This window comes from Homarus americanus, unplaced genomic scaffold (assembly GCF_018991925.1).
Source record: "Homarus americanus isolate GMGI-L3 unplaced genomic scaffold, GMGI_Hamer_2.0 scaffold11022, whole genome shotgun sequence".
NCBI classification, from domain to species: Eukaryota; Metazoa; Arthropoda; class Malacostraca; order Decapoda; family Nephropidae; genus Homarus; species Homarus americanus.
In genome coordinates, this window is record NW_024737068.1 from 6,399,846 (window position 1) to 6,421,871 (window position 22,026).

At 38.2% G+C, this 22,026-nt stretch overlaps 1 protein-coding gene across 1 annotated transcript; it reads left to right on the forward strand.

The window, feature by feature from the left end:
- The first annotated feature begins 333 nt into the window (after window positions 1–333).
- Window positions 334–1,125, forward strand: LOC121873064 (involucrin-like). Its single transcript, XM_042376380.1, has one exon. It carries the CDS (start codon window positions 334–336, stop codon window positions 1,123–1,125), a length of 792 nt encoding a protein of 263 aa, XP_042232314.1.
- Window positions 1,126–22,026: the final 20,901 nt, after the last annotated feature.

A 22,026-nucleotide genomic window follows, 5' to 3' on the forward strand; every position in this document is an offset into this window, starting at 1 on the left:
ACAGCGCTTAATGTTAACTGCATCACGTAAACCTCCAGATACAACAACAACAGTCATAGAGCAAGAGATAGTAATATACATTGTAATTGTACACACACATACTTCAGGTTCAATGCTGTAAATAATAAATACTGTATATACTGTGGATCGTATCGGTTCCTCTGTATTTAAACTGATATATCATCGACGTTAACAAAAACATGGATACAGTATTATAGATATTACTAATACAATTTAACACACACGCACACACTCCATTTCAAATTCAGCTAAAAATTCCACTCATCCATTCACTCCTCATTTCATGTTAACAGAGTCAAAGTATGAAGAAAAATGATCCGCAAAAAAGATATACACCTCAACAGGGAGAATAAACTACACCTAAACAGGGAGAATAAACTACACGTCAACAGGGAGAATAAACTACACCTCAACAGGGAGAATAAACTACACCTAAACAGGGAGAATAAACTACACCTCAACAGGGAGAATAAACCACACGTCAACAGGGAGAATAAACTACATGTCAACAGGGAGAATAAACTACACCTCAAGAGGGAGAATAAACTACATGTCAACAGGAAGAATAAACTACACCTCAACAGGGAGAATAAACTACATGTCAACAGGAAGAATAAACTACATGTCAACAGGAAGAATAAACTACACCTCAACAGGGAGAATAAACTACATGTCAACAGGAAGAATAAACTACATGTCAACAGGAAGAATAAACTACACCTCAACAGGGAGAATAAACTACATGTCAACAGGAAGAATAAACTACACCTCAACAGGGAGAATAAACTACTTGTCAACAGGAAGAATAAACTACATGTCAACAGGAAGAATAAACTACACCTCAACAGGGAGAATAAACTACATGTCAACAAGGAGAATAAACTACATGTCAACAGGAAGAATAAACTACATGTCAACAGGAAGAATAAACTACACCTCAACAGGGAGAATAAACTACATGTCATAAGGGAGAATAAACTACACCTCAACAGGGAGAATAAACTACATGTCATAAGGGAGAATAAACTACATGTCATAAGGGAGAATAAACTACACCTCAACATGAAGAATAAACTAACTAGCAACCGTGGACAGATGCTGTAGTGATGCTACCTCATAAATACACCATGAGTGGCCTAATAAGCTATGCTCTCTGAGTGGCCAGTAATTCATCCCCCTGAGTGGCTCATTAGTAAAAGCCTTCTAACCAACCAGTTTGAGTAGCCAGTGAGCCAAACTCTGAGTGGTGTAATGACTGAATGCTCTCTGAGTGGCCTATAAACCACTCTCTTTTAGCGAACAATGTGTCTTGCTCGTTAGTGGCCAGTATGTCAAGCTCTCTGAATGGCTAATAAATCAAGCAGTCTAATTGGTCAATATGTTACGTCCTCTGAGTGGCCAGTAAGAGAAGCTCCTGATCTAAGGCTAACAATGGAGAACACACACACACACACACACACACACACACAGATAAGCATTCACACTCACGGAAAGACAAATAAACATCCACGTACACAGACTGACAAACATTCATGCATACACATAAAGAGATAGAAATAGGGAGATAAGAGACAGAAATGGGGAGATAGAGATAGGGAGATAGATATATAGACAGAGATATTGAGATAAATATAGGGAATAGAGAGATACAGTAATAAACTCGGCACTAACTTCTCTTAATCTCCATACCGGCGGTCAGGGCCAACACGACACTCGCTACTGCCAGCCTCCACATCTTCTTCAGGTAGTCCCAGGTTACTAGGAGAGGCCTCAGGTAATCCCAGGTTACTAGGAGGGGACTCAGGTAATCCCAGGTCACCAGGAGAGGGCCTCAGGTAACCCTAGGTCACCAGGAAAGGGCCTCAGGTAATTCCAGGTCACCAGGAGAGGCCTCGTGTAATCCCAGGTCACCAGGAGAGGGCCTCAAGTAATCCTAGGTCACCAGGAGAGGCCTCGTGTAATCCTAAGTTCGCACAGCTAATCGCAGGTCACTAGGAGAGGTCACAGATAATCCCAGGTTACAACGCGAGGCCACAGGTATTCCCAGGTCACAAAGCGAGGTCACAGGAAATCCCAGGTCACAACCCGAGGCCAAAGGTAATCCCAAGTCACAACGCGAGGCCAAAGGTAATCCCAGGTCACTAGTAGAGGTCACAGGTACTCTTAGGTCACAGTAATACTAACGGTAATGAGGTTTTACATAGTTCAAACTACTGTATATGACCCCCAACCGGGTTAAAGAAGGTCACGGATAATTAACTGAGGTTATCGCCAAAATACAAATAACTTCACTCAATTACTGCCACTGACACTGGTGCTATGAGAGCGAGGAATATTGGGGGAAGAAGTAATGTGTAATTAAAGGAATTAGCTTTAATAGTTCTAAAACTTTTAATTCTCAACTTTACTTAAATCAGTGAGTGTTAGTATTAATGACGTCATCACTAGGCTTAATTAGCCTTGACATCAATGACGTCATCAGTAGACCTAATGAGTGTTAATATGACATAGTTCACATCTCTAACTGGCGGTAATTATAAATGAATGAAAGTAATCACACTAAACAACTCTGTGATTGCTGGTGGGTGAATGAAATGGCAATTTTGTCCCACAATACTCAGAACTACACAGCGTTTTTAACTGTTGTTGTTTGTATGTGTGTTTTATTAATGACGATATATTGTACCAGTTAATAGTTTGTTTTTGTTTATGAGTGATTTAACTACGAGGGTTATTAAGCACCGTGTTTAAGGTATTATCTTTCGGCTACAGGTAAACGCTTTAAACATCAAGAGAAATGTTTACAATTGTCTGTGAGTTTTCTGTTAGCGTAGAGTAGCTCGTGTGGCTACCAAGAGGGTCATTAACACATCAACCTCATGGTTTAGTTTTTACGCCAGACAACATTTTCGATGGTTTAAGAAAGTTTAATTTTTCTCCTGGTTAGAGTACAAGTTAATGATACTAATTGCTGGGGACGATATACTGACGCATTTATTAAGTTATCCGTTTGTAGTGATAAAAGGTATTTCTCATTAGGTTTGTCCACCAAGGTAATTGTATGTTCCTCAATTAAAAGGTCTTATTATTTATTATTATTATTATTATCGTGTTAAAGATATGTAATTTTCCTAACACATCCATAAATGATAACAATAACAACTTATAACGATAGCTACCACCAAAAGTAACATAAAACTAAAAACTTAAAGCCAAACTGTCTGACCAACAGCATCAAATATGAACGAAGGAAGGTCTCTGAACATGACCCACACCTTTGAGACTCTTGGACTACAACACTGAACAATTACATAGAATTGCCATATAGTTATGTCATTTACCATTTACTCATAATAGCAGTAAAGTGACTTAATTAGTGGCTGATTCTTAGTAGGTAATTAAGTGCTACGAAGGTCACCTGATTTCTAATTGCATGTTATTAATTATGAAGTTTATAAGATAATTAATTTAACTCCATAACTACATATCCGTTCTTCATGTCGTCCAATTATAATTGATCTATTTTTAAACGTTTTAAATGTCAGTTTTTATGGAATGAGGTATTAATAAGAATTTTGTATAAGCTTCTTAAAATTAAAAAAGTTTCATATTATATATTTCTTCTATGAAAAGAAAATGACAGCCACTTAAGCATTATTCTATTTTACGCTTTTATTCACTTCACAATCTTGAGGGGAACTTTGCGTCTTTTAAACAATAGTACAGAAAAAAAAGTGACAAAAGAGCTATAACTTTCTTTTATGGTCGCCACTTTTACACTGAATGAATTAAATCAGCAAGATTTTCCAAAATTCAAAAGTTCTAATAGGTTTACAGGTTGTATCCGCAAGGCTACCCGGCGTGTGGGAGCAACTGGTAGGAGCTGAGGGGACGGTGTTATATGCTCACCCTCCGAAGGTTGGAGCCACACTGAGCCACTGCGGCCAGGCAACCCTCCCTCCCCTCACATCATGATGTTGACTCACTAATTTTACTCTCATTTCTTTGATACCTTGAAACTCTCTTGAAAAGTTCTAACTGGCTAACTTTCAAAGTATGAAGTAATAACACATACATTCTGGAACTGAAAATCAAATCAAGACAGAGAGTGAAAGAGAGAGAGAGAGAGAGAGAGAGAGAGAGAGAGAGAGAGAGAGAGAGAGAGAGAGAGAGAGAAAAGGTTCGTTCTAAGTAGTGAGAAAGTTGGGAGTTATTTCACACGATGAATGGAAGTTAAGTAGCCAGCATTACAGATGTATGGTGATGAAGGGGTGTAATAATAATCCCCTTTATGTTCCCCAACAGATGGACCTGACCCCTAATACTGTATATAGTGTTGATGGAGGCAGGTTAAAGCGATGGTCCCATAAATGCCACAAAAGCTCGGTTCAGTTTCTCAGAGGTTCGTTCCCATGAAGATATTCCCGTTAACTGATGATATAAGAATACATGTAACTGTTTGGCTTTAGTTAAAACACTAAAACAGCGGCCAATATAACACGAGAAGACTCTAACTCAACTAGATACATTCATTCACCAAGATTATTTATTTCAGAATTTCTCCTAACATTTGGATCACGTGAAAATTAGCCTCCTAATTTATTTTACCTGAAGATAAACTAAGATAAACTAACCTAACCTAACCTAACCTAACCTAACCTAACCTAACCTAACCTAAACCTAACCAAATCAAACGTAACAAAACATAACATACCCCCCCCCCCTAGGTAGCGTTAGGGTGTTTAATCCTCGGGTGATTCACAAATTCAAAACATTAATCTTGTCTCCTAATGACTTTCTCGTCCACTTCTAAGGACTCCTCTCAAGACACTAAGGACTCCGACACTGCCTCACCAACCTCCCATGGCTCCTTGCTCCCTCTACCAACCTCCTACTTCTCCTATTGTTGTAATCCTACTGACTATATATCCTCCTAATACCAGTCACTAACACAACACTGTTCGGTTTATATCTTCCCGTTCTTTAACCACTGATGTTATATTTGATAGTTTTTTTAATATGTTTTAACTTAATTTAACTAGTTAATATATTCCTCCATCACCAGTTACCAGGAATATTCATCGTAAGGCCTTTTGCATATTCATTACTACGGTACTATGCAATTCTCTTATTTAACCTTATTTACACGACTAGCTCCGTATTAATCTGTTTTATTTGCACTAATGTAGTTATTGTATAGTGCCATGACGAAACGTTAATTATTATTGTTATATCGTACAATAAAAGCCAAGATGATTGTGGGTAATATTTATAATAATAATAATAAATTACACTCATAATAATAATAATAATAATAATAATAATAATAATAATAATAATAATAATAATAATAATAATAATAATAATTTCTTCGCCTTAATTAAAAAAACACATTTCCACTCAATTTTCAACAATGACGCAGAAAAATAAAAATATCTTTCCTTCCTCAGTAGTTGAACGATTCCTTTTATTTCCTGTTTCTCTACTTAATTGCACAGTTCTTTTTGTTTCGTTCGACCATCTTATTTACTTTTCTTTCTCCTCGCAATAGGACTGGGTGGGGTTAAAACAATCCTCTGGTGATACAATTAGGTTTAGGCTCGCTACCCACTGACCGCCGCTGGGAGTGTTGCCATCTGGTGTGTATTGCTAGTGTTTTTATTGTTTTTTTTTGCTGTTCAATGGCGCTGTCTGGTGCTGTAGTGCTCGAGAAAAAATGATTATTTACCAAGTGATTTTAAATGGCATATATTTCTCTTATGTGATAATTAAGATCATATTGTCATTAACGCGCTTCAACAACTAAGGTCTTTAAGCTTGTAATGTAGTTTAGTAATTACTCTCGGTCATCAACAATTAAAAACTATAAGAGAGAACTCACTTATGATGTAAAAAATAACATAATTACGAATCTAACATCTCCTACCTTAATTTAAGTGTAATTTCATTGCGTTATGGTAATATTCGACGCCTTAAATACAACAGCAAATTTGACCACTGTATATTTGAGCTGATTTCCATTAAGTTACAACACACACACACACACACACACACACACACACACACACACACACACACACACACACACACAGAGAAAGACCAAGGTTATTCATATTTAGTGCGACATGCATCTGTTCTCCCAGAAGATGTAATGAATCATGAGAGTGCGGGAATCATTTCTTATTTTTTGCTTTCAAGTTGTTACCTGCATTTTAAATGAATCCTAAGCCGTCTGTGATGCGCGTGTGTGTGTGTGTGTGTGTGTGTGTGTGTGTGTGTGTGTGTGTGTGAGAGAGAGAGAGAGAGAGAGAGAGAGTTATGAGTGTTAACAAACGTAAAAATAAACAACAAACGAGATTAATTACATCTAGCTCTTATACTCTATGACGTCATCTCTAACAGCCAGCATTACGTCATAGATGAAGTGAAACACTTAGATCCGTCCTTACGTCTCCGGTTAAAAGGAAAACTATTACGGTAAAGAGCTCCGAGACTTCAGTGCGGGACGACCTGAATATGTAATCAGGATGATGTGTTCCGCTACGGTCACCTTCAATTACGAACTATGAAGAAGGATGATATGCGAGAGACCTTTTGTGGTTTAGTTCATATTGTGTGGAGGTATATACTCTATATGTATGTATGTATGTATGTATGTATGTATGTATGTATGTGTATGTATGTATGTATGTATGTATGTATGTATGTATGTATGTATGTATGTATGTATGTATGTATGTATGTATGTATGTATGTATGTATAGTAGAGTCGATATAATAATCATGTACGGAAAGCCAGACGCTATAACACCAATCACTTGCCACCCCCCCCAAAAAAAAAATACAATAAATAAATAAAAAATCAACACCCAACCCAAACACAAATTTCCATACATTATTTTTTTTCTTCACTAGTTTAAGTTTAAAATCAGACTTCTAATTCACCCAAAGATTCCTAAGTTTTGTTTTTCCTGGTAACTGAGTAAACGTAAATCTATCTAGTATCACTTCTGCTCTGTTTTCGTTGTTATAGTTGTGTCTTACAGTATTTGAGTGAGTCGGTCAGATGTGTTCTCTTATATTCAAGTGAGCTGCAGCACTCAAGGGTCTCAGTCAAGTCAATATTGTTGCTGTTGCTCACTTTATTGCTGTATTATTCTACCTAAATGTAATGTTCCTCTTTCACTTTCAGTTTCGTGGAAATTTTTCATTTAGCAACTCACTGAGAAATCCTCTTTTTGTCGCAGTTAAATACATTATTTAATACGTTTTTACTGTACAATTTAGGAGGAGGACTCAACGTACGAGCCATTGATACTAAATAATGTTTGTGATGTTGCTTCAGTAAGAGTATGAGGTAAGTATAAGTGAGAAAAAAACCCAACATAATGACCTTTGATAAAACGTCTATGTGTTTTAACTGTGGATTCTATTTAAACTCCAAAGTCAAATTGAAAAGAAAGAAGGCAAATTCTACCCTGCCAAGTCGAAATGAATAATATACCGTAACCTTATTTATTTCAGATTAAACAGATTTTCTTGATAATTTTCCAACTTTTCATAGCCCGCCGTGGACACCCCCCCCCCCCCCAGTATGGTTACCTATGTGTCATAGTCTGAGTTAGATTCTGTGAGACGTGTTTATAAACCTCTAGTAAACTTGTGAAAATTACTTCAGGTGTCTTTCAGAATCTTGTTTATGCCATAGTTTACGATGGAAATAACCGGAGGAAAATTTAGCGTATAAACCTTTAAGGATTCATTTTTTCAGTCGTAAGTTAATGGGTAAAGATGATACTCAGATGAAAAATTCTTCACCATTTGGGGAACAAATTTCTCGTACGAACATTTGAGAATCTATCTTCTCTCATGAGCAGATGAGAATACTGGCTAAGTTAGTTTGGGTTGACAGAACAGCAAGTTGAGAGAACAGCAGGTTGACAGGACAGCAGGATGAGAGAACAATAGGTTGACAGGACAGCAGGTTGAGAGAACAATAGGTTGAGAGAACAGCAGATTGACAGGACAGCAGATTGGCAAAGCAGTAGAGTGACAGAGCAATAGATTGACAGAACATCAGTGTCGACAAGGCATTCGATTGACAGGACAGAAGGTTGAGAGAACAGCACGTTGACAGGACAACAGGTTGACAGGACAACAGGTTCAGAGGACAGTAGGTTGAGAGAACAGCAGGTTGACAGGACAGCAGGTTCAGAGACAGTAGGTTGAGTGAACAGCAGGTTGACAGGACAGCAGGTTGACAGGGACAGCAGGTTCAGAGGACAGTACGTTGAGAGAACAGCAGGTTGACAGGACAGCAGTTTCAGAGGACAGTAGGTTGAGAGAACAGCAGGTTGACAGGAGAACAGGTTCAGAGGACAGTAGGTTGAGAGAACAGCACGTTGACAGGAGAACAGGTTCAGAGGACAGCAGGTTGAGAGAACAGCAGATTGACAGGACAGCAGGTTCAGAGGACAGCAGGTTGAGAGAAAAGCAGGTTGACAGGACAGCAGGTTGATAGGACAGTAGGTTGAGAGAACAGCAGGTTGACAGGACAGCAGGTTCAGAGGACAGTACGTTGAGAGAACAGCAGGTCGACAGGACAGCAGGTTCAGAGGACAGTAGATTGAGAGAACAGCAGGTTGACAGGACAGCAGTTTCAGAGGACAGTAGGTTGAGAGAACAGCAGGTTGACAGGACAGCAGGTTGATAGGACAGTAGGTTGAGAGAACAGCAGGTTGACAGGACAGCAGGTTGATAGGACAGCAGGTTGAGAGAACAGCAGGTTGACAGGACAGCAGGCTGACAGGACAGCAGGTTCAGAGGACAGGCTGAAAGAACAGCAGGCTGACAGAGGACAGCAGGTTCAGAGGACAGTAGGTTGAGAGAACAGGTTGGCAGGCAGGTTGATAGGACAGCAGGTTCAGAGGACAGTAGGTTGAGAGAACAGCAGGTTGACAGGACAGCAGGTTCAGAGGACAGTAGGTTCAGAGAACAGCAGGTTGACAGGACAGCAGGTTGATAGGACAGCAGGTTCAGAGGACAGTAGGTTGAGAGAACAGCAGGTTGACAGGACAGCAGGTTGATAGGACAGCAGGTTCAGAAGACAGTAGGTTGAGAGAACAGCAGGTTGACAGGACAGCAGATTGAGGTGTTCATGTGGTCTTTCTCCCTTACTCAGCACCTACTAGGTATTATTATTAATGCTTGACCTTCTATAATGTGTTGGGGAGTGTAGTTCCGAGAAGGAGGTAGGGAGGGGGATAGAAAGTGGAAGAGGTAAAGAGGAAGGGAAGAAGGAAGGGAGGAAGAAAGAAATATGGATTTATTATTGGGAAAGAAAGATGGACAAGGAGAGAGAGAGAGAGAGAGAGAGAGAGAGAGAGAGAGAGAGAGAGAGAGAGAGAGAGAGAGAGAGAACATATTACACACTCACAATATAAACACTCAACAGGTATCTACATAAATATCATCACAACATTAATCATCGTTGATTGAAAATTATTATTGTGAGTTTTTTTGCCGTGTTTCCCTCTCTTTAATAAATATTGACATCCCTGGATTAGCACCACATAAACAGTGAAGTATTACCATAAAGATGAAATAAATAAAGAAATTGATTAATACTATATTAACAAAAGAAAACAGGGTAGACCACAGTTAATAATAATAATAATAATAATAATAATAATAATAATAATAATAATAATAATAATAATAATAATAATAATAATAATAATAATAATAATAATAAAATACACAGAATTGTGAGGTCAACCTTCCGTGATTACATTTGACCTGTCACTATCTGCCACACACCATGCCCAAGTGACCAATTACTTACAACTGCTCACACACACACACGGATGTAATTTGTGAGAGCCACCACAGGCACATAATGATGGAGCAGGTGATGTTTCCGCTAATTGTCATCCAGTCGTCACCTGTGTATCTAATGCTGATATTTTTGACACGGGAGAGAAACATTGCTGGATTATCTCTCTCTCTCTCTCTCTCTCTCTCTCTCTCTCTCTCTCTCTCTCTCTCTCTCCTTCACCTCACTCGAGATCGACGAGAAACAGTGAATAAAGAGCTCGGTAATACGTCACTGTTTTTCACTTTTCAAATGGTCATTAAGGCCGAGGGTCAGCGGGTCAGTAATTGCAAAATCAGGACATGAGAACCTCAGTGGACTTAAAATTGGGGGAGGGGGGAGAAATAAATCAGGAGGTAAATTTATCATTTATATCAGTATAATTTGATATGTAAATGTATGTAAATATGCTCCTCTCTCTCTCTCTCTCTCTCTCTCTCTCTCTCTCTCTCTCTCTCTCTCACAAAACACTGGGGGGACCTCACCATATTTCAGCTTCCTAGTGGCTACCTACACATCACATGACTCGCCTTTCCTCTGTGATCTTTTTAAGCCATATATCAACCATGTCTTTCACTTTTGGGAGCTGAGATTGCGCCTTCCTATATCTTGGACGTTTTACTGCTCTACCTCCTTTGATTATTAAGCTTATAGTGGGTGTATGTTTATATTTTCCCCAGCTATTACTCACAGGTACAGAGGGTAAGGTGTGTTGTTAGTTTTCCCTCCCGTATATTTTGTGATTTTAGTAGTTTTTCTTCTTTAAAATTCCACATGTGATAGGCGGGTCCCGTACTAGCGTGAGCGACCTTAACCCTATAGAGCTCATAACTGTTTCTATGTCCCTATATAGTATTTTTACAGTGAAGAGAGACACTACGTTTCCTAATTCACTGAATGTCAACTTATGGACAGATAATGTAAATTATTTATACGGCTTCCTGTTGTATTATCGTCACCCCAACTGCAATGCCTCCCATGTGCTAATAAATACAGTGCTATCCGAGCAAAATAAACCACTGCACATTAAACAACATCCAAGAAAGCTTCAAAATGAGCTTTTTTTTTGTGTCAGTATCAGAATTCTGTTAGTCAAGTTTAATGCCAAACCCATTGACGTGGTAATAATACAGGTTTATGCTCCAATAAATGAGGGTGAGGATAAAGTTTTAATAAAGTTTTATAAAGTGAAAATTATAATGGACGATTTTAATATAATTATAAGAAAGGGAAAGAAACACCATAAATAACACCACTTGGGTAATTAGTATTTAAGAATACCACAAGATAATTATAGGAGATTACTTATTTAAACCTTATCCAAGGCATCTTTACACATACTATCAGTTACATCATAACAATGCTCAAAACTACTGTAATAAGAACTCGGTTACCGGTAAGAAGAGGCAGAGAGAGGTAGAGTGTGAGTCAGCCCACGTCTCTGCAATGAGTTCAGTGAGGGTAAAACTTAAGATATTAAAAAAGATAGAAGTTGGCAAAAAATTAAATAAAATTTAGAAAAGCTGAAAACAGAGTCAGGAATAGAATATGAAATTGTAACGTAAAAAATATATTGGTAACATTAGAAAAACAAGAAATAGGAAAATAGTGGAATGACTTTAAAGAAATAATATTAAAGACCGGAGAAAACTTAGTAAATGGTAACAATACTTTAAAGAAATTAATAGGATAACAAAGTTGGCTCAAAGACGTGAGACAAGAAAATTACAAAAATATGTGAAAATAGACAAGCTAAAAAGATTTCCTAATAAAAAAAAATAAATGAAAGATGATAACGATGGGAGACATAAGTACTGAGACATGTACACAAGAGATAAAAGACAGGAAGCAGAAAGGAAATCATATATAGTAGGACTGTATAAAGCAGTGATGATAAGATCCTGTTTGGAGCAAAAATAAAAAGTTCCGGTAAAAAAGAAAAGTGAGCAGCGTAGGCCTATGTAGAAGACCAATATAATGATAGTTGATAAAGGTAAGATAAGAAAATAAATCAAGCTATCAATTTTGGAAAGAAGTAGTATGGAGTAGCTGTGAACAATATGAATAATGATGAAACAAATAAAAGTTAATCATAAAAATAAAATATTCGGTACGAAGATGAAACATACTCATACTACTATACATGAACTTATACAAACTCATAAATAAAGTTAAGTAAATTAGAAGGAAAAGATAAAGAATATGATCTTAGAAATGTTGCAAAGACGGGAATGATGGTTGATTGTAAATTATAATAAGTCCTAAGTTATGGTAAAGACGAGGGAACTTATACTGTAGATGTAGGGAAAAATATTTGTTTTTGTAGATGATCATTAGCTTTGATGACAGATGTGAAAGAACAGTCACAACAATAATATCTAAAGCAAAGGCAGTATTCGATAACTCACGATATCTGTTAAAAGTGGACATTGATTTTAGTTTGGGAGAAAAGCTTCAGAAAGGCAATATGTAGTTAATACTTTTGAATGGGTCAGAAGCGTAATACTTTTAACAGACTCTTCAGTAGGAGGTTAGAGGCTTTTGAAATGTGGAGCCGAAGGAAAACCTTAAGATGAGTTGTAATAAAAAAAAAACGAAGAAGGAGCAAAGAGAAAAAGTAAAGATTGAGAGAATAGGAAAAATGAGGCAATTTGGCATTATAATTAAGGATGAGCGGGTAATGGCAGAGATATTAATCGGTTAAATTGAGGGTATAACGGTCAGGGGAAGACAGACGCGAGGACGGATCAATGAAATTAAAAGCTGAGGTCCGGGAGAGATACAAAATCTGGGAAAATTAGTAGAGAGCATGAGAACGTTTGGTGAGGAGAACCATGGCTGTGTGTGTGTGTGTCAGCTACTATCCTCATATCTGAGTGTAGAGTAGGTATTTTAGTTTGACAATGAAATAAATTGATGATGTTTAATGATTCTAATGATATCAGATTGAGTGTTGTTTTTGTTCTTATTCATCAATAATGATGGAAATGTTCTTAATAAAACAGAGGCTTACTAAGTTATGCGCACTACTTCTTTTGCAGCAACTACATCATAAGAGTTCCTAAAAATTTGCTTTCCATACACAGACCTCTGTAAAATTTTAATTTCTCCTAGTTGTTAGACTAGCAAATCCAAGGAAAGTACCTTACAAGTCTGCAGGTTTTCACGTGGGTATGCATAGATCTAAGAATAACTTTTAACTTACTGGTCACGGTAAAGCAAATATTTATTTGTATATTCTCCATAAATACTCAATTCGGCTTTTGACGTTAATGTAATTGAACTGAATTCCTGCACGCTTTATTGGGTATTTCACTAGTGAGAAGTTATGCAATGCCTTCTTCACACTTTCAAACAGGTATCATGAATTATTAATAGTTTCTAAAATTGTCAGAAGGCCCCATGAATAGCACAAATTATTTTGGTGTTATTTCCTTATGCACTATCACACACACTAAAATTAAACTGCAAAAGTATAACACACAATTGCACAATACAAAACACTCAATGCACAGTGGCACCTCCAATAAAGGTAAAAATCAAACCCCTAAAATGTATCTGTTACTTAATAGACCAATTAAAGTCTCTGAGCCAAAATTCAGCTGTACAATAGCCTCAGAATTCAGTCAAATTACTTGATCCTTCATTAGAATATTATACCAATCAACTTTGTCTATGTCAAGTTATGCACATCCCAATAATCCATGCAAATTTATCTGAACTGGCCCAATTTGTGAACAGCCTTTTCCTTCTATGAGTAAACTGACATTTGCCTGTGCGTTAGTTTTTAATATTATCAATATATTTCTGGGGTGTATTAGGCCCCAACTAGCTGTCATTGCCCCAGCCCCAGCAACAACCCTTGTCCTAGGAGTCTATGATGACTGTACAGACATCTGCTTGTCATTCACACCTGAATTCTGGTGAAGGAGCTGAGAAACAAGACACCATTTCTGAGAACAGTTTGAATAGAACTACCTAAATCCTAATATATTATAAGGAATCCACAAAACACTTAAAAACATTCCGTTTTAATGTTCTATTTACACTAGTATTTTTTTTTTTGGTGTGGGGAGCAAAAAAAAAAAAAAAAAAATTAGCTGCTCTGTGGTTCAGTGGCTAAAAATCATTCAAATGACTTTCAGCCATTCATGGTGCAGTCGATGGCATCCTTGGCTGCTGCGTGGGTTTGAGTCATGCAGGAGCTGTAGTGTTATCTGTGCAATACATTATAAGTTTAGCGAGGTTGGAGCTCGGTTTGTTGTTCTTAGGCTATTGTGTGGAAGCCAACGAGACTCTTAAGATATAGTCAGGGTGACCTTGGCCTCTCAGGTCTTCTTGTACTCAAATAGTGTGGCCAGCGGGTGTCAATTTCTCTGAGTGAACAGAATATTGATTAATCTTCACACGCCTCACTTGGATGAGTTTCTCTTCCATGTGTGGTTTTATGTTAATTAACCGAATAACAACTTTTCGAGTGCTTATATCTACGGTGACGGGAGTGTTGTATATTACCTCGTGGATTTCACTGTGTTAATGCTATACTGTTTTCTGCCGGAACAGATCAGGATTTCTTTAGCTCACTCCCTTGAACGCTTAGATCATCTTAGACTCTAGTGTCCAAAGAACGCTCAACCGATCTTTGACACAGACGAGAGTAACATAAAGTTTACTATAGCTTACGGGAACACAGATACACGTAACAATCATAGGTTATGCAAACAACTACCTTCCTTCACTAATAACGTCACCTGAAACGACAAATACACTTCTCAAAACCACAAATTATATTATCTTAGGTCAACCAGCGTCCGACATGCAGCTAATGTCGATAACTAATTCAAGGACACAAGTTTTGACGATCTTAAAGTGAACACAACAATACAGTCCTCAAGACTTCTCACAAGATGTTGACTTTTTCTCTGTCCAACTGAGAATACAGGTAAAGACCATCACGTCATCTTTTATCCCGACTGACAGCTTTTAACTTACAACAAAACTCAACCTTGATGTTAGAGTATTTGATATGAAAGATTCAGTAACACAGGAGTTGAATTTTGTATCTAAGGTGAAAGAATTTAAAGTAAAGTCGACGTGTGGAGAGTGAACTGGGACCCTAAGCTGCCCCGAGAGAGAGAGAGAGAGAGAGAGAGAGAGAGAGAGAGAGAGAGAGAGAGAGAGAGAGAGGGCAGATAGTGCTGTTGTGGTAACATTTTGTAGTGGAGATTATCTGCTCGTTCACTCACAAACTCACACAACAACACAGTGACACACACACACACACACACACACACAAACACACACACACACACAGATACACATGAAAACTTACACATCCACAAATAAATAAAAACAGGCATATTAAAGGAAACACACACACACACACACACACACACACACTCAAACCTGTCAGGCCCATGTCACTCGCCACACTTCCCTGCATCACAACTACCAAGTGTCAGTATACCTTGATTTACCCAATACAAGTGAGCGGAGTGAAAGTATTATAGGCTGTATTGTGTAGACAGACAGAAAGACAGACAGACAGACAGACAGACAGACAGACAGACAGACAGATAGATAGACAGATAGATAGATAGATAGATAGATAGACAGGCAGAGAAATAGACAGATAGATAGACAGACAGACAGGGAGAGAGATAGGAATGGAATATATTCATGGGTAGTCAGCGAGAACTATCTTAATTGCATTTTCTTCCCCCTCAATGAGAAATTCTCTATCTCTGTGTCTCAGTGTCTCTCTATATGTTCCTATTTCTCTTTCTTTTATCTTTCCTCCCTTCTCTTCCTCTTATTGTTATGTCTTCTCGATAGATATTCGGCTATTGTAGAGAGAGAGAGAGAGAGAGAGAGAGAGAGAGAGAGAGAGAGAGAGAGAGAGAGAGAGGTTGTTGCTGAGTTTTCTCTTTCTCTGACTCTCTGCTCCTCACCTCTGTCTGTCTGTCTGTCTGTCTGTCTCTCTTTCTCTCTCCTTCTTTTAGCGTTTCTCTTTCTTTTTCGCTCGTTCTCTTTCTCCCTCTCCCCCTTTCTCCTTCACCCTTTCATCCCCCCTTTCTCTTTCTCACTCTTTCCCTCCTTTCTCTTTCACCTTCCATCCGCCCTTTCTCTGATTTTCTTCCTCTTTCCCTTCCCAATTGTATTAAAGTACAAAAGTAAGAATATTAAACAGTGAACATTACAATTATTCGTTTACACACCACCAATGATATTAAAGACCGAGGGCATCCATGGAAATCCATTCGTTAAGTGAAAAAACCTATATTGAGTGATAGAACCCATGTATTAATGAGGGTTAGGTTCCAGGGAGGTGGATTGTTAGTCAATTTGGAATTTTTCACACAAAGTTCACTTCTATGCATCTTGTAAGAATAGTAGTAAAGAATAAATATATTGAAAACGATTAAATTTATACAGGTACAGTCAAAGAAAAAGACGCGTTATGCTTATCATGCCTTATGTTCTGAAACCCACGACGAACATTTTGGTAAATTTCCCCGTTCAGTCTCAAACCTCGAAGCTTCACTGGCACTTAACCCAAATTCTTCGTCATGAGTTTCGGAACATAACACTAGGAGGTGTAACACAACTTTTTTCTTTGACTGGACAATAGAGCATATACAGTATGTGTCTCTGCGCATCTTGGGTGGCCATCTGGACTGTGATAGCTAATAGTTTGCATTCTTTAAAGTGAAAGGTATCAAAATATAATTGTTATTCGTTAAAGCGAATATTTGCTTTCGTATAAAGTAAAAAGGGGTAACAAAATGTGTTTTTCGTTAAAATTAGTTTTCGATTATCAGACATGTGTAATCCTCATATTATTCTACATACAAATACTAATTTTTCAAACGAATAATTAATTTACACACTACATTAATATTCAAGACGAGTATTAGTTAACCTATACACACTATAGATAATATTTAAGACCAAGTATTAATTTACATACCAACAGAAATATTCTAGAACAAGTACATACAGGGGTACGGTATCACTTTACAAAAAAAAATAATATTGAAGACCCACACTTTAATATATAGATAACATAAATTATTTAAAAGGTTAGGAGTGAAGTATTTCCTTCGCTAGAGGCTGAAGGAGTTTCCGTACAATATGTTCACGTCAATAATGTTTTGTGGATGTTTTGAGTTTCACTATGTATATATTCTCTCTCTCTCTCTCTCTCTCTCTCTCTTCTCAATGTGCTTTTACTTTTCTTTCTTACTTTCTTACTTCCTGTTCGTTCGTCCCCTACTCTCTCTCTCTCTCTCTCTCTCTCTCTCTACGTTCGGTTGGTAATCCCCGGATGTAATTTGCGAGGGCTGCCACCAGCTCGTGAAGGTGATGTTGCTTTTAAGCTCCAGTAAATATACTTGCTAATTAGCGTACAGGTGACACACTTTTTTGTTTTCGGTGGGTAATCCGACCGTGAAGGAGAGAAGGAGCATGGGAATGACGAGGGGTGGAAGGAAAAGGTAAGAAGGAAAGGGAACTGAAAGATTGGAAGAGCGAAATGGTGGGAAAGAAGGTGAGAAAATGCAAGGATGGGGAAAGGTAAAAAAGAGCACAGGAAAATGAAGGAATGAGATGGGAAAAGATGAATAGAGAGACAAGGAGGAAGAGTGACGGAAAACACAGATTGGGGGAAAATGTGGAAAGAGATTATAAGAAAATGAGAAAGACGAATAAATATGGGAAAAAAAATGAGGAACTGAAGCTGGAAAAGGAAGGAAGAAAACAGGATTGGCAATTGGAAGAGGAATGGAATGGAAAGAGACAGAGGCAGATGCGAAGGGGAAGAAATTAGAGACAGGCAGAACGGGATGATAAGGAATCAGAGAGAATAAGTAAGGAGTAAGAACGGAGGGTGGGGGGAGAAGCAGAGAGGCAGAGCAAAAGCGATGATAAACAAGGGAGATGAGAGGTAGACAGAGGAAGGAAGAGGCAATGAGATACGAAAGCTGTAGAAGGAAGGCGAGAAGAGGCGCAGTAACTGAGGGTGATAGAGGCAATATGTGTCAGTACTAAACACATCAACGCAGTCTACGGGCGAATTCACTTTGGTTACCCATTAAATTTGCATCTCCATTACGTATATAGCCCGTTTTCCCTTAGTATCTATATTAACCAAACAGGCGGAGAATCTCTCTCTCTCTCTCTCTCTCTCTCTCTCTCAGCACCAGGGTGATAGTGCGTCACAGCAACAAGAGCTAAGTCAGTCAGGACGTCTTGGTATTGTTGGCTTTTACGATTATATAAAAAAAAACCCACAGTGAAGTGACCGAGGAAGATGTGGTACACTTAAAAGTGAAAGTGAGTCAGTAGATTGTAAATAAGTAAATAAAGATACAAGTACAATTAGATGTTTAAATAACTGTATAAAATAGACATAAGAATATTAGTAGATGTAAGAGGTTTATATACTTACTCTCGCCTTAAATTTCAAATAAATTTAATATGTTTACTTTTACCTTATTATATTTACTTATATGTAATTAATTTATTGTTATTGCTGTAAATAAGAATGAAAATGCATATAGGCAAAGAAAACCTAGAAAATTGCACACACACACACACACACACACACACACACACACACACACACACACACAGTCAGCCCCAACAAACATGCAAGTAATCACGCCAAAGCAATTTTTAAGTTACCCAAATCAAACTTTCTCCGTAAAAGATCAACCACACTACAGAACAACCCAAACAACAGCAAACAATTTTGTCTCTCTTTTATTTATTCAGGTCAAACTTTCAGTGGTCATTGATCCATTCCTCATTTCAACTCACCTGATGGTTCATTGGTCTTAGATTCTCAGAAGTTCAATTTACTTTCTCAAAATTGTCTCTCTAACTCAACACTTCAAGAAGATAGGAGGATGACTGCTCATTTGGATCTGGAGTTGCCTGAAATTTCGGCCCTCGGATATAAAACAAAAGATGTAGTAAAAATCCTGAACGATTTCAAGACTTACAATGCTCGAGGCCCAGACGAGATTCACTCACTTGTTCTCATTAAGTTCTCTACTCAGGTTTCTCCTGTTTTCTCTAAACTCTTCAGACTATCTTCCCACACTTCAGCCTCCTCCTCATCATGGAAAGATGCCAATATTCATGAACCCCCAAAGAGATGTGATAAATCTAACCCTTTAAATTATAACTAAATTTCCATTATTTCAACAAAAGTAAAGATTTTTAAAACGGTAAACAATAACCATAATTCTCAAATACCTTGACAATAACCCTCTCCCCAGTGATCAACAGTGTGATGCTCAATCTGCTGTTATCCCTCATACACTCAATCCTCCAATCAATAGACGGCAAAAGTGGAACCCATGCAGTGGCTCTCGACATTGCCAAAGCTTTTGACAGAGTTTGGCACCGATCTATACCTGTAAAAATACCTTCCCTTGGCCTTTCTTCAGTAGTCGCTTTAATTTCTCCCATTCTATATGACCAGATAGTTCTGGTCTCTAACTATCACTGTATTAATGCCAGAAAAAAAGCGAAAATGGGTGCAGGAAAAACATCAAAATAGGAAGCATTTATACACTCGCAGGGATATCTCGTCACTTCCCAAGTCTACAGATACTTCTACAGTTAGTGTTATGACGAGATATACTCAACAGTGCCACCACCACACACCTCCATTGATCCACGAGGGCATCTGGGAGGGCCCCTGGCTTGTTTGTTGAAAATCCATTCTGCAGAACCTCTGTCTCCCAAAACTCATTTATACCCTAGACTAGCACTGTGCGGAACCCCCTGCCCCAGAGTTTTTCCTTTATCATATAACCCGCATCAGGTAAAATCATCCCGCTGCAAATAACTTCAGCCTCAGGCAAGGGGACGTCGCCTATGTGAATTATATAACAGCTACACTTGTGTGGTGTAATCTTTCTCTGCGCTTGTTATTTGTTAAACAAGACACTTAAATTTATCTTCATAACGTTAAGTAACGACAATATATGTTCAGTAAAAGCAACAATTATTTTTACGTCCTCCAGTTCCATAAGTTCTCACACTCATATTTACGAGGAAACTTAATCGTACATCTTTGAGAATCCAGTCGCAAGTTGTATCAGGTTATCCCTCTAACTGGAGGAGTGAAAACCCATTTAAGTAACTCACTGAATCTACAACACAAAGATGGATGCTCAAAGGTTCACATGTTACTTGAGACGTGAAAACTTAATTAAGCTACGACACAAAGATGGATTTCTCTTATCCATACATAGTTAGGGAAGGGGCAGGCGACAAGAGAATATATCGTAAATGTTTTTTTTTGAGAATTGTCGTCCTGAATGTGAGATATGTAAGGGAGGGAGAGAGGGAGGGAGGGAGGTCGCTAGATTGGATTTTGTTACGAAGGGCAAGGGAGAATGGGGGAGGCCCTGCCCAGTTATGGAAGGTATTAAATGTGGGGAGAGATATGGCTTTTGTGAGAGGTTGTGGCGAGTGGGAAGGTGAAGGAGGGAGGGAGAGACAGAGGTATAAATGGATGAAGGGAAGAAAAGGAGAAAGGAAAGTGGGAGAAAAGGTGAATGGCAAGGATAAATGAAGGTAGGAAGGAAGAGAGAAGGATGTGCGAAATAGATAGATAGAGAAGGAAAGAGCAAGATGGGAAATTTAGAAGGACGGGATAGATGGAAGTAATAGGGGAGAGAGAGAGAGAAAGAATGGGGGGTAAGGGAGTGAGAAAAGGAAGGATATAGAAGAGGGCAGGAGAAGGAAAAAATGAATCGGTGGAAGCAGGAAGGATGAGAGAGAGAGAGAGAGAGAGAGAGAGAGAGAGAGAGAGAGAGAGAGAAATGAGTGTTGGGATGACCGGATGGAAAGAGAGAGAAAGAGAGAAAGGAAGGGAGAGATAGCTAGTTGGATGGATGGATGGAGGGAGGGAGAGAGAGATGGAGGGAAAGGCACACTGGGTCGACTACGTAAAATAAAACCAGGTCTTTTTTCGCAACATTTTTAGACATTTTTATTCACTCGAGGAATCCAAAAGAAAGTCATAGACGAAAATAGTTCAAGAAAAATTAACCTTAAAACAGAAGAAGATGTCTTTGGGATTTTGTTATTGTTTCTGATCTTCGTTGACTCCCCGAGCAACTGTATTTTACGCAAATGGATCTTGAGAAAAATGTGTTTTATTTTTCTGGGATATGTTAAGAGAACGTGTCTAGCATACGGAGAATCTCGGTTATAATTTTGATGATATATTTAGACGTTGTGTTTGGAGTTGATCTTAAGTCTACAGTCAGAAGCATCATTATTTACAGAGAATATTTGTCAAGTGAGCCTTTGGGGTTCTTAACCTTGGCCTCACGAGAAGTGAAGGAGGCGAGGCAGAATTATGTGAGGAGAAAACAAGGAAGATATTATTGGCTTTCACTGTGATTTTTATAAAGGTTAAAATGAACTCTCTCTCTCTCTCTCTCTCTCTCTCTCTCTCTCTCTCTCTCCTTCCCGTCCTTGCCTTCCTCTCCAGACAGTAAGTATCTTCCTCCCTGCACTTGGAAACATCTTCAGGTACCATCGTCGCCATCACAGTGGATCTAAGAAGGGCATCTTGACCTTCATAACAAAAGACGCAGCTTACATCTTTTATAAAGAGACGCTCATCTGTTGTCTGGGTAAATAAACAAAGAATGTTTACATCTCTTAAAATAGACCCCAAGCTGTTGTCTACATGGGAATACAAAGACCCGGTTTAATCTTTTGTAAGCGGAGGGTGAGCTACGGTATGGGTATATATAGCTACAACTTTAACCTTTTCTGCAGAGAGTAATATACGGATTCATACAATTTATCTAAAAAACAGTAATAAAAACGCCGCTCTGGGTATTAATTAGGCTCTATAGGTAAAGTGATTCCAATATGGTGTCCATATCATAAAGATTTAATCAGGATATAATAGACATTTTAGAGAAATATGATAGAAATATTCCCATAACTTAGTGAACTTATGGTTATATGGTGATAGTCTGATAAACCTGGTGATTTAACTTAAACAAGGGAGATAAAGAGCCTTAAACCTGTTGAATCAGCCTTATGGTCTATGATAAACCCGTACATAAACCTAATACTAAACCCCATTATTT

Coding starts and splice junctions, on each gene's coding strand:
- LOC121873064 (XM_042376380.1), top strand. CDS start 334: ATGATCCGCAAAAAAGATATACACCTCAACAGGGAGAATAAACTACAC.